The following is a 13,807-nucleotide window of genomic DNA, read 5'->3' as shown; positions in this document are numbered from 1 at the left end:
CCATCTCTCTCCAGCGGGACAGTTGAGAGAGCTGTAGCATAAAATGGGACGTCAGCAAAGTCAGGGTGGACCCAGGAATCCACATTCATCAGAATGAAAGACAGCAATTGGGTTGGGTGCAAAGAAGCTGCTAAAGTTTTTGCAGTCTCCAGCAGTTCCCCAACATCAGAGGATGCACAGTAGCTCTGCAAGAGAAAGGAAGTTTTCACTCACTCACCCCTGTTTTAATTCACTCCTGTGGGGGCCAAACGCTGATCTTCTGCAGGTTCACTGAATTTCATCCTGTGTCACTACCTGCCTCCTTCAGTGACACATTTCTTCACTGGTGTGAGTCACACAGCCCAATACATCATTTTTTTGCCAAAAATATAAGTGAGGAAATTGTTACAGTTTTAGTATTTGTCTGCCAGCTGTGGGGATCCCCAAAGACACAGTGAAATAAGCAAAGACTGCCGGGGTGAACTGGTACAAAGGGCAAAGCATTACAACAAGAGAGCCTTAGCACATGTTTGGATCTGTATTTGCCTTTTTATGCTATAAATAGATTGGCTCAAGTAGAAAAAACACATTGTTTGGCCTTGCTTAGCCCTTCATGTATGTTGTAAAATGTGGAGTTAACCAATGTAATCGTCATTCTTCAGTATGAATATAAAGCAGATAGCTGGATTCCTCAAAAATGAAGAAATACAAATGTCCTTCCTTTGCCACCATGCCTATGATAGTATTACGTCCTTTCTCTGTTTCATACCAACTGATCTCAGCTGGTTCCTCCCTAGGATCTGATTAGGGCCCCAGGGAGACCTCCCAGCCTATATTGCTGGGCTGGACCAAATGCAGGTTCTTGCTCTAGCCACTTGCCCACTTGTCCAGGGTGAGATCTGCACCATCCATGCTCATTTTGTGAAACTGCTTAAAAAAAAAACCAAACTGTATTTGCTGGGATTTCAGTCCCAAACAACAGATAACATTCAATTCCAATTTTAAATTCAGGATTTATTGAACAAAATTCCCTTTGAGTCAGTAGCAGTTTTAGTTGAGTTAAAGAGTTCAAAATCAGATTTAAATTATAGCAAATGTCAAGGCAAAAAATTCTTTTGCTGCAGCAGTAAAATACAGGGAGATCTGAGATCTATTGCTGCTGTTTTACCAGAAGGCATTCCAGTTACAGTGCTGGCACATGCCTCCCTGATTAATTTTGTCCCTCCTACCTGCCATGCTGTGCCTGGTGCTGGACTGGACTATGCACATCCAAACTCATCCCCTGGGAGTGTCTCAGGGCAAGGAGAAAGCAGTTTGGTTGGCATGTTAACATGTTTAACACCTGATATATTTTGCTTTATTCTAGGAGGCATTATTAGTTACGTAATAATAACCATCATTATTAATTTCATCCTCTGTAGTTCTTACAACCATTTCTTAAACTATTAACAACTGCTTCTTGGAAATGAATAAACCCTTTAGTTCCCTTCATGTTTTCTTGGCAATAATGTAGAAAACTATGGCCTAGATGTATTTTTCATCTAAATTTCCCAAATTCTTATTATTTCTTGCTGTATTAGTCTACTGAGACAGAACTGGTGAAAGCATTAAGTAGAATTGGTCTTACTGACATGGTTTTTGTGGAAGTATTCTAAATACCTTCCTACAACGAACATGTCACTTCTGACATCTTCTTAGCACAGATGAATTGCATTTCTGATGTGATAATTCTCAGGTGGGAATGAGTACATTGATCTTGAGCTTCACACTGCTTCACCTGTACTCTCCCCACTTCTTCATCTCCACATGTGACTACTCAGATTCCCAGCACCTGAGAAACTTTTAACAGCTCCCATTTTTAAAAAATGATCTTGTCAAAGAAATGTTTCCTTTTGAAATCTGCCCTGCTAGAATTTCTTCAGGACAATATACAGTGTTGAATTAGGAAGTCATTTAAATCCAGATATCGCATGAGCAATGAAAGTTAAGAGTGGCTTTTTTGTACTACAGTAGACTTGGATCACTGCTCATTTCATGTGAAAGCATTATAAGAGGAGTCTTTCTGCCAAACACTGACTTACACAGTTGAAGGTATATGAAAAAGACTGACAATTAAGCATAACTATAATTTTGATTATTTTTTAAGTGGCCTTACTTAACAATACATGCAACAGACTGTAACGACGACTTTCTGGTACTGTAAAAACATTTTTGAGGCACAAATTTAGAGCAGTCCCCTAAGTGATTGTTAGTGTCATAACTCATCAGTAATGTAGTTGTCCTATTGCCATGCCTGTAAAAACGATGTTGTGTGTCCCACTGTCCTACAGTATTCATTATGGTTGCTTAGTTTATACTCAGTATTTTCATACCCTTTTAGGCCAAGGCATTCCTGATGGTGTGAGCAGAAACCTGGTATACCTTGGGAATCAAACCCAATTATCTATATGACAGGGTAAAGTTATAAATTATTATCCCTGGGATAAATGCATTCAACAGACTTGTACCTGAATCATTTCTCTCAGGATTAAGTGTGATTGAATTCAGGTTCTTACTTCAAATCTGATTCATTTATTGGTAGGATTGTCAGATCTTGCAGTTTTGTCACAAATCTCATGATAGTTGATGTTTTTCTGTGAGCTCTCAGCTGCTAAGATCAAATGATGATACAGGATTCTTGTCTGTCATTTCATTTTGTTTAAAAGAAAATAGTTTTTGAGCCTTCTGGAGAAGAGGTTGCAGATGTGATAAAATCACACCCTGAAGACTCAAAAACCTCAAGGCAAATAATAAAAACATCTTGTAATTAATTGTCTGAATCTTAATACTTGACATTGGTCCCACAGTTTTATACTTATGGTTCTGAAGTGTACTTCAGAAATCCAGATATAAAAATGTAGACTCAAAGGAGGACCATCACCATTTCCGTATAATTAAAAATTTAAAAAATCCTCTTGCATAGTTAAATGATGACTTAACATTTTGTAGATATCTTTGCTTTCCGTACAAATTTTCTTCTCTGTTTAGCAATCACAGTTTTGTTCTGCCTGTCTTAAAGTGACAGGAAATACTGCTACCAGCAGTTTCTGATACAGCTTCAGTGCTGGGGGTTTAAACAACGGTATAGAAAAGCCTGGGAATTACTTTTGTCAAGTAAGTGTCGAGGTGAGGCTACACATGGATAGCTCTGTATGATATCTACATGCAAATAAATTCTTGGCTTCATCAACAGGATTTTAAGGTTTTAGGATTAATGTAGGTGTTTAAGACCCATGTATTCTCTTTATAAAGCAAAGGTTTGTTATGTTACTTGTATTGGCTGATAATGTGGTTGCTAATTTAAGAACAAGAAGGGACTTCATTGAATTTAGATTCATTTACAGTATATGGGTCTTACCTGAACTACAGAGCAGTTCTGTAATTGCTTCATAGGTCTTTGGGGCATGAAAATCGTGTTTTGCCACCTCTAGGTTTCTCATTTCTCAGTGGGTTTCAGATTATCACTTTTGTGTTGCTTGAGTCCAGCAAGACAGAAGCAAAAAGCAGGAGAGGCAGTAGTGTGATTTCAGGTCATGTGCCCTGTGCTTTGTTGGCCCCATGGTAGGTCAGAGAGCAATAGGATGGGGTGCTCAGTGCTTTCAGTTCCATATAGAGCCTGCCAGGTCTACCTGGCCCACAAAATGGGGAGATGAGTATGCTTAGGAAGTATTCAATGTTGAGAAAAATGAACTACCAAACTCTTAACAGGTTCTTACTGAACATGTGCACACTGGAACTGGGCAGAAGTCTTCTGAGTGACCAAATTTGGGCAAATTTTCAAAGGGATGACATAATGCATATTCTTGACATCAAGGCTAAACCCTGCAAAATTTCAAACCCTTGCTTAAAAGCATGGAGGGTCTGGAGCATCTCATGTGAGTAGAAATAAAAATCCTTTTCTAACACAGGCAAAATAACCCTTTTTTCCCCCTTCCTCTCATTCTGGACCTTTTACCTCAAAATTCATCAAGTTCAGCCTTAGGCAGGTACCTGGTATGGAAAGTTTCACTCTGAACAGCTTGTCTGATAAGGCTGTGAGAAACTGAGAGCAAAGTCCTGGACCATTAAGTGTCAGGCAACTTCCTATATAGACCTAAATTGTTTGTGGTCAGCAGGTCACCTTGGTCACACCATAGATATCAGTGGGGTCACTCAAGTGAGTAATGGGAGTGGGTTTACCCTGTCAGTTAGGAACAGTAGCAGTATTTTATTGCAGGCACTGCTAACTTAATTTTGCTTGATAACCAAGACCTGTGAAATTAAATTCTCTCTGCTTCAGTTGAATATCATGATTAGCAGATTATTTCAGTGTAGTTCACTAATTTTGACAGGGCTTGGCCCTCACGTTCTGGCAGAATTGCTGAGAAGCAAGGAGCAGAAAGCTCATGGGGCTAAGGTTGGCTGCTGTTGACTCTCATCAGAAGAGTTGACAGAATCTATCAAAGTTAATCATGGAGCAAACGTGACTGGTTCTGGGATATATTGTGTAATCCTGTCATTCATTGTAAATTGACCTGGGATTCAGAGTTAATGTTACTGAACTTAATAATTTGTTGTTTGACTTTAACTGTTAATATTGATATTTCAGAGCAATCACCCATCAGATAATAGAGACTTGTGATGAAGGGGATAATCAGTTTAGCAATGCCACTTGCTGGCAACTTCTAGAAAAGGTCTTGTTCTCTGAACATGTTTACTGCAAAGTATTTAGACATTGCTCCTGTCCTGGACAATGCTTTTGTTCCTTTTCTCATATTACGGCCAGATTTAAAAAACAATGAAAGCATAAAACACTAAAATGACCCAAACTGGCACTCTGCACATGAAATATTCACTGCCCCTTTTCAGGGTTAGAATGAAGCACCACATGCCTTGTTTAAAAGCTAGAAATTTCGTTCCTTCAATAGGCTAAAATTAACAGCTGAGATACATACAAAGCAGCATACAAAATTGGACTTCAGAAATATCTGCCCCTCTTCTCACTGCAGGGCTGTGAAACATCAAAGCTTAAATTTATGCCTCTTACAAGTATGAAGGTTGTTTTTGCTGGGAGCTGAATCAATGTAGTTTGATGGGGGGAGTATTATAAGCAGAGAAATCACAAGATAAGTGGGAGAAACAAGCAAATGCTTTTCTAAAGGATTAAGTAAACAATGATTTAAAAAAAAAAAAAAAAAACCACCAAAATTAGTGCTCAGTTCCTAAACATTCTGATAGTCCCATCAGAGGTGGATTTGCAGACAGAGAGCAGAGGATGTGGGAGAAGTGAACTGCCAGAGCTGCACATACAGTTAACGTGTGTGCAGGCCTTTGCTTGGATGGCAGATTCCTTGGAGAAGACAAATAAGTTGCCAGCTTACTGTCATCATTCTGATAATTGGGGCTGTAGAGAGGGCTCTGCTGGTATAAAAGGTGTTATTTTTCTGTGAGCTATGTAAAAATTCACTCTGGATTATCAGCAATCAACTACCATGAAGCAGCAAAATAAGAGAAAATCCCTCTCCAACTCCAGAGTATACTTTGACCGAAATGCAAACATTCACCAGTGATTCCAGTTGGTGGTTTCTTTGCAGGGTTAAATCTTGTCTATAAAGCTACCAAAGATCTGGGATTGAGGAACCAAGACAGATGGTGTGGTGCAGGGTGTCCCTCTTTCCTGTCCACTTGTCTAGAAGCAAGATTTTTTCATGAAGGATTAAGAAGCTATGAATAAAGAAGGCTGTGGTATCCTGGCAGCACATCCCGCTCTTGAGCAGGGGAGTTTGAAGCACAGCCAGACCGCAAGTGAATAAAATTCTGCCATCTGTGATGGCAAAAAATTGTGAGACAGAACCAAGGTAATAATAATTAAATGCTTGTAAATGCAGCCACATAAACCAAATGTCAGGAAGTCAAACCTGCAACAGAGTAAGGGCAAGTGCATGGAAGCAAAGTTCTTTCCATCATTGTGCCAAGTGCTAGCCAAAGGATTCCGCAGACTGCATTTAAGTTCATACTTTGCTATCTGCATTTTTCAGGCCATTCACCATCATTTTGACTGACTGCCTGACTTCACTCGAGTACCATCACTGGCTTTTGAGGGCCCTTGCATGTGTTTGTGCATTATGGAGACAGGTCTCCAGCCTGTATGTCTTGCTCTCCAGATAACAGTGGTTCATACTGCAGCTACGAGGGTGTTTTATCAGCACCTTTAAATGGGATGTGCCAACTCTCATAAAGTACCCTTTTATTAGTCATATTACTGCTCATTTTCCCAGTTTCCTGAAACTGATGAAGATGAGCTTCTCCCAGTTTCAGGATATGGGCCTGCAGCTTTTACTGCGGTGTACAAAGGCAATAGAGTGGGCAGGCAGTGCCTGTGATAATTTGTGTACTGAGTAAATCTTCATCAGAGCCATACAGAGACATTCCTGTAAACTCAATAGCACATTGCATTGCACCTTAAGTAAACATGTGCAACAGAGTCTACACAACTAGTTTAAAATGGTTACTGTCAGTTAGTGGTTCAAGATGATGGATCCAGTAAGACTGTTTGGTTTGAGAAAAGTCTTACAGTTTGTTTAATCCTTAGCAAGTTTCAGAATGATTCAGAACTGTCACGGGTGATTTATTTCTGAGATTCCTAGGGTGCAGTGCACAAAGTTGCACAAAAACCTCAAAGCAGCAGATCACGGTCAGACTGCAAGTAATATGGCCAGTCACTGGAAAAATCATAGAGGGAAGAGGTAGTGCAACTCCCATTTGAGAAATAATGAAACATTTAGAACCAGTGAACAATTTAGAGGAAAACATAATGGTACCTGCATTTATTTAAGTAAATTGCTGAAGTTGTAGTGTATATTTTACGCTTATGGAAAGCTCCTCCTGCACCAAATTGTACTGAATTACATAGGTGTAAAGCTGAGTAAATCTTTCGATGTAAGAACTTCTCCAAGCCTATTACCTCTATAATCAAGTGCAGAATTTTATTTTCTTAGTACAATAACTGCAGTTAATTATATCCAAATTCATAATTACAAATAACTTACATTAAAATTACACTAGAAGAAGAACATGTTTTTGCAATTCATGGTAGCGGCAGAAGAAGAAGAGAACATGTACTTCTGATTCTTCAGTTATAAGCCAACTTTCTCTGCTACTGTGAATAGTCCCTGAATTACATTTACATGACCTTGGGCTGGGGATCTACACACTCCCTGATGTAAGCATAGCTACTCAAATCATGTTTCCCTGGAGAGGAGATTATTTTGTGCTATATCAGTCTGGGCCATGCAGGACTTGGAAAAAGCATCAAATGTTTAGGCATTGCAAATCCTTTTGCCATAGGCAAGGTTACTAATTAAAAAGCATCAGCATACAGAAGCACCAGATGCAGCCCAACTAAGGATGAATGTCAAGAAATTGGCGAGGAAAAGGGAAAAAGCAAGAAAGAGGTTAGGAAGAGATCAGATGGGTTTTTTTCACAGAATGTTCCTTTTCTTTCCACTCATCATTTCTTCCCAACCAGTTTGGTGGTATCTGACAACATTAGTTCTTGCAGCAGGGTGTCTCATCAGCTATACCTTACCCTGGCAGTCACATATTGTGGCATTTCATATGTAGTGTCTGGTCACATCCCATCTTGTCACATTGTATTAGGTGTGCTGTCATTGTGTGACACTGGTGGCATGCAGTCACAGCTCATCACTACATACATTGTTTTCTATGTTTCTGTTGACATTTCCATGAGACCTTGAATGTGACTTTGGAAAATGTTGTTGAAATATGTTTCCAATTTATAACAACCATCAGTTCTTTCAACTGAAACAGCACTGGATGCATTCTAAGTGTGAATAAACATCAGCTGATGAAGGTTAATTGTGCTGAAAAATTTTGTCTCCATCATGTTGGCATCGGGAAATCAAGGTAGAAAAGGCAATTTCCTAAAGTCTGTGCAGTGAAGCTGGATTCACAACAGCACTTGAACCTGTGCTTAAACATAAGCACAGGCTGAACTCCTTCCACAAATTAACCTGAACTTGGGGTCTGTGTGACTTCTAATGTGTATTATGAAAAAGCTAGATGTTACTGCTCAGAATAGGCTTGTATAATTAAGCCTGGCAGAGTAACAGAGGAAAATAGAGTTGATGGACATCTCTCTCCGGAGCAATTCTATTTGTGTTTGGGTTTTTTTTTCTCAACATGCCCTTGATTTTCTGCACACTTATGTTACAACTCTTGATAGAAGCAGTGCAAATCAGGTGCGAAAAGAGGGTCCCCACATTTCGCTGTATTCTTCTGCGTTCTGCTCTAGCTTCGTTGCTGTGATGGATGTTCAATTTACTGAGCTGGCATGAGCATCCTTTTGAGGCCTGCTCTGCAACACATGACACTTCTCTGACATAGTAAAGCATAGAACATATACCCTGGAAATTCGCTTGTTTTCATTAACATCCTTGTTTTGAACAACTAGGAAAAATGTTGTATAATGGTAATTCTCATGGATTGAACTGACTGGTTCTTTGCTTTTCACTGGCCTTATTACTTGGGGATTCAAAGTCATCTCTGGCATTTGCAAATAGCAGCATATGAACACTGGGTGTTTAAGTTATTCCAAGATTTTCTTAGCAATCTCTCTGGGTTTTAGACTTTGTTTAAAGTGGTCCCTTGCTCTAAGTCAGGAGCATTAATTTCTAGGTAACAGGCACAGATGTCCTTCAAACCTCCAGTAAGTGGTCTCATTAAATACTTCAGTAAAATGAAGGGTATTGCATCAGATGAAATAGCTGGGAATAAAAAGCTGTATTGTCTCTTGAATGGAGGGAAACTGCCTGTGTTTTATATCCAAGACAGACGCAGAAGTTGTTACAATGCATGAGAGGTGCCAGATGCTCCCCCAGAAGAAGGGGGGAGGCGTGTCATTCTTCTTTTCCACTGGTCTAGTAATCGTAAGAGAGTTGTTTTGCTTGTTTAAAGCCATGGCTACCTAGGTAAATAAAGCCTCAGCTCTGGCCCATCTGCATACCTTCAGCATGGACCTAGAGCTAGGTATTTGCCTTAGACTTCTGGGTAGCTGGCAACTATAACATTTTTAGACATAGTTTGCATGGGTCAGATTTGTGGCTAGATGTCTCTGACAGACTTTTACCACTAATGTGTTAACATTTCCATATCCAATTAATTGTAGCAAAGCACAGTTTAATTTGAAGGAAGCACAAAAATGATTTTTGTGTTATCTCTTCATTGTTTTCCCGGATTCTGAATCTTTGGTTTAGTACCTGTTAAGTAATACAATGCAGAGATTATTTCCTTTTCTGGACACATGCATCACTGGCAAGTAAAGTCACCATAGCTGGATGTGAAAATACTGTGTTAGTATTTGAAATGTCTACATGTATCTCCATATGCCTCCTGTACAGGATCAGGTGATACACTGGGAGTAGTTTGGAATATGTATTTGAATGGGACAGGTGCTCACAGATTTTACTTGTGCTAAGAATAAAAGAAGAAAGTCAGTTTCTGCAAATATAAGATAGAAGTTGTCCTATGTAATATGTCAAATTTTAATGAAAAATTGAAATGTTTCGCTCAGTCTAAGCTAGCTAGCTGTTTAGAGTAGGTCACAGCATGAATTAGGAAATGAACAAGGTGACTTGTGATTTGAGGCTTAATAGTCAGGATTTTTTAAAATCAGTGGAATAGTTACATTGGAATTAAACGTCAAGCCCTAATAGGGACTGATTTTCCTGAGCTGTGACAAACAGGATGTGATTTCTGTTTTATGATTAACAGCTCTTCTGACTCTGGTATTGCAGTGACATGGAGTTCATCTTTTCATTGCTGAGGCATTCAAGTGGGGCTTGGTAGTAGTTTAGTTCAGGTGCTGTTAGTTGTAGCATATAACCTACTAGGTCTTTGAATCAGGTTCATATTGTAAATTGTTCCTGAAAGATCTTCCTAATCTTATTAATATTGACTGATTCTTTGTATTAGGATTTCCCAGGGATTGGTGGAGTCTAAAGGATTAAAGGCCTCTGAGTCAAGGATGACCTAGATTCTTATAGATTTTATTATTCAAATCCTTACAATCAGAGATTATTAATGGAAACATCTGAAGCTAATATGAGTTAATATATTTGAGTGCTTTCTGAAATTAATGAGTCTTTTGCTGCCAGGTGGACACAATACAGTTCAAGTTTTTCAAAACTATTTTGATTTAGATGCACAGTCAAAAAGTGACTTAGGATCTTAAATGTCCAAAGCCTTTTGGCTGCTTCTGTCAAGTCAGGTTCTGGAGACACTTGAAAATAGGGTTTTCCTCTGAAGTTGCAGTGGGGGATTGTGAAACTTTCTCCTCTGCCCTAACATGATAATTTCAAGAAAATAGCAGATTCCTAACCATGAAGAAAGTTCTCAATTTCAGTTTAATTTTTGTAAAGGAAATTCCCTGATTTTGTTTTAGTTATCTTAAGTGGAAAAATGAAATATGATGAAGAACACCAAGAAATTGAAAAACTACTGGCTTTCCCACCTCAAAACAGAATTATGATTTATATGCATGGCCATTTTTCTCTTCTATATTTACAAAGTGCTCTATTACTTGAAGATCAGATAAGCGGAGAAAGTAATATTCCCCAACAACCTGGTCCTCTCTTGTTATAGTCCAGCTGTCCCTACTGTTTGGGTGCAGGGAGCAGATCAAAACCAGGAAGATTCTGAATGTAATTCCTATATAAAGGCATTAATGTGTTTTCCTTTATGGTGTCTTCCCAAAGTTCAGCACCTGGACCTCAGGCCACAAATGAAAAAGCTCTCTCTTTAGTTCTTTAAATGTATTTTCATTCTTTCATTTATTTCACAAGTCTGACTACTTAATTATATTTTTTCTTTTATTAATAGTTGCCTGTTTATATCATGCCTTTCTCCTGAGAACATGAAAATATGTAAATAACCTGAGCAAAGACATTCCATTTTAGGCCAGTAGTAGGGTAGGCCATTATGATTATGCCATTTATGTATAAACAGAGGCGTTTACCCAAAATATTAAAAGCTGGCTCTGAAAATCGAATTGAAAAGCCTTCAAATTAAACTTATGTTTTAAAACTTGTTTTGTAAGTCTGTCAAGCAAGGAGTTGATAGCAGAGGTGGGGACAGAGCACAGGGAGCTGTGCTCTCCCTTTTCTGGTATCATGAGCAGTACTGGGGCGGGTTCTGATCTTGATTATCTTGGTTTAGGTCAGAGTGATATCCTTGAAGTCAGCAGCTTGAATATAGTGTAACACTCAATGATTGGCCTTAGGTTTGGACCCTAATTGTGAGAAGCCTTGCCAGCTGGCACTTAAGCTGTCCCTCTCCTCCTCTCATTTTACGTGGACCTGCAGAATTCACAATCTCAGAAGAAATCCTGTGGGATGGGGACCCTGTGTGGCTCGTTTTGAACAGGAACATTTTTACCAGCTCCTTTGCCACCCCCACACAACGTCTGTCATCTGCTTCATGTGTACCTCTAGCTCCCTTTGAGACAAACTGCTCTGCAGCTCTCTGGAACAGCAGGCAGAAGTGCAGCCCCGCTGCTGCCATCACAGAGTCCTTTGACATTTTTCCGGTCTATTGGTACATGTTGCTTCCCGTTCCTGTACTTCTCTGCTACCTTGCAGAACATACCAGCAGAATGTGGGTTAATGGGGCAGGCATGGCACAGAAAATAGTCTCTCTGGTGGAGTCATTAGGATTTGCTGGCAGACTTCCAGCTCAGTTGGTGCAGTTTTACACTCACTTTTCAGAACAAGCTTAAAGGGGAAACCTCCATTCGTTTTAAGCCTTTACAGCCAACGAGAGGCTGCTGGGGCTTGCCTGCCACTCTCCAGATCTCTGATGAACAGCTGGCTGGAAATTCTCATCTAAGCACTTATTAAAATGATTTGTTGTTGGTTTGAAATTGGTAGTCAGGAGTATTTAAAATTAATGGATCTGCATGAGATTGATTGGTGATATTGCTGTCTCCCATGTTTGGATTTTCCCAACGTTAAAAAGCAGAATTTGAGGTGCATTTTGAGGAGGGGCATAAGTGGCAGAAACCCACACTCCCCTAAGCCCCTCCCAAGAAAAAAAAAAACAAAGCAAAAGACCCAAACCTTCCACAAACCCCTCTGCCTAGAAGATATAGCTGAGCAGGCACAGCTAGACTTCAGCCAGTACCATGCATACATATCAAAGATTTTAGGGCTGTTCTGCAACAGGCTTCAGCTGCATGTGAAATTAATAGCAGCTGATAGCACACAGCTTCTCTAAGGGTTAGATTATCACAGCTGTGGGACACTGTATTTTGATACTTGTGTAAAAAGCTAATCAGAATAATATAATTAGTTATTGCCATATAAAAAACTCAAATGTAAATTAATTTTGGAAAATTTACCTGATGTTATATTTATTTTACTCTGTTGCTTAAAATGGAATTGCATCAATCAGAATCAATAACCAATGTATTTGTTTTTAGAAACTTTAGGTCAGTTTTCATGTGAAACATGCAGCCCTAGTTAATGCTTACTGATCTGGAATTAGAGAGCAAAAGGGTTAAATCTCAATCCCTCTCTGATTTATATTTCCCTCCCCTCCTTCCCAGCTGTGGACATGGATGGAAGATCTGCAGAAGGAGCTCTTAGAGGATGTCTGTGCTGACTCTGTGGATGCGGTTCAGGAGCTTATCAAGCAGTTTCAGCAGCAACAAACAGCCACCTTGGATGCTACCCTCAATGTTATTAAAGAAGGGGAAGATCTAATCCAACAGCTCAGGTAAGCATTCACCTGGAAGACAGGTGTTGAGAAATCTGATGTATGGTGTGGTTTAGGTTGTGCATAAATAGAGAACTGTAAATTAGGATTAATTGGGAGAGTTTATTAATTCTTTTCTTATTTATGATTCTTCAAATTCTTTGAGTGTTTTGTTGAAATTGCAAGGAGTGATTTATGTGGACTGATTAGAGTAGTTTATGGATCAGCATGGGCTCCTGTTTGACAGAGAGATTATTTATAAGCATAGTGAAGTGAATTGAAACAAATGTGTTTTAGGTGAATATTTTTAGTTGTTATTTATAGAAGACTGTTAAGTGGTTGTGAGCTGAGGCCTCGTGATTTATATGATAACTCCTGATGTAGGAGAAGTGTATTCTTCTTAGTAAAATATACATGTGTCTAACAATTTTCATTCTCATTTTGCATACAACACCATTCTCTTTATCTTTGTCCATGTGGGGTTTATTCATAGTGTCAAAGAGGGTCTTATACTGCCAGTTTTACTTGCATTATGAATTAAACCAGTTCATTTTACTGGATTCAAAATACATGAAGACACTGGCTCCAAGAAAGGGTTTTTTTGCTTTCTCAGTCTGTAAGTGTAGTAAGACAAATGTTTGGAGAGTAAGATGACACAAAACTTGTAGTTTTAAGATCTCTCTCATTTGTTCTTCTTTATGGTGGTTTTCTGTGTCTAACTTTGTTGACAGCAGTGGAGTTTTCCTGCCTTTTAGTGATGTTACTTAGCTCAAAACCAAGTCCAATACATCACTCATTCTTTAGGTCTTTGCACGGTTACAGATTGCCCTTATCTACATGTATGTAGTGTGTATGTTCTGTATACATATATAATATGCAAATCTGACAGATCTGATGCATTTCACCAGAGACTGTCCTAGAGAGTTGTGTCATCCTCCTCACCCTGAGTTTTCCTAACCTGATGCATTCAGTTCTCACATAAGAAGTGCAGAAAATGATGGGCCGCGATAGGAAAAGCCTAAGGTGCTCTAGACAGTGA

General features: G+C 39.1%; 1 protein-coding gene across 12 annotated transcripts in view; it reads left to right on the top strand.

The window, feature by feature from the left end:
* Positions 1-13,807, top strand: part of KALRN (kalirin RhoGEF kinase) — a 524,667-nt gene that overhangs the window by 306,037 nt on the left and 204,823 nt on the right. For all 12 annotated transcript variants that reach the window (XR_012633922.1, XM_074910291.1, XM_074910292.1 and 9 more), the window contains exon 12: positions 12,620-12,789. Coding sequence is in view for 11 of the 12 variants with exons in the window: in XM_074910291.1 (XP_074766392.1) it covers positions 12,620-12,789 (170 nt within the window). In the remaining variant the exon portion in view is untranslated. The remainder of the gene's footprint in view (positions 1-12,619; positions 12,790-13,807) is intronic.

Source organism: Athene noctua, chromosome 7 (assembly GCF_965140245.1).
Source record: "Athene noctua chromosome 7, bAthNoc1.hap1.1, whole genome shotgun sequence".
Taxonomy (NCBI): domain Eukaryota; kingdom Metazoa; phylum Chordata; class Aves; order Strigiformes; family Strigidae; genus Athene; species Athene noctua.
This window is presented reverse-complemented; position numbering and strand designations above follow the sequence as displayed.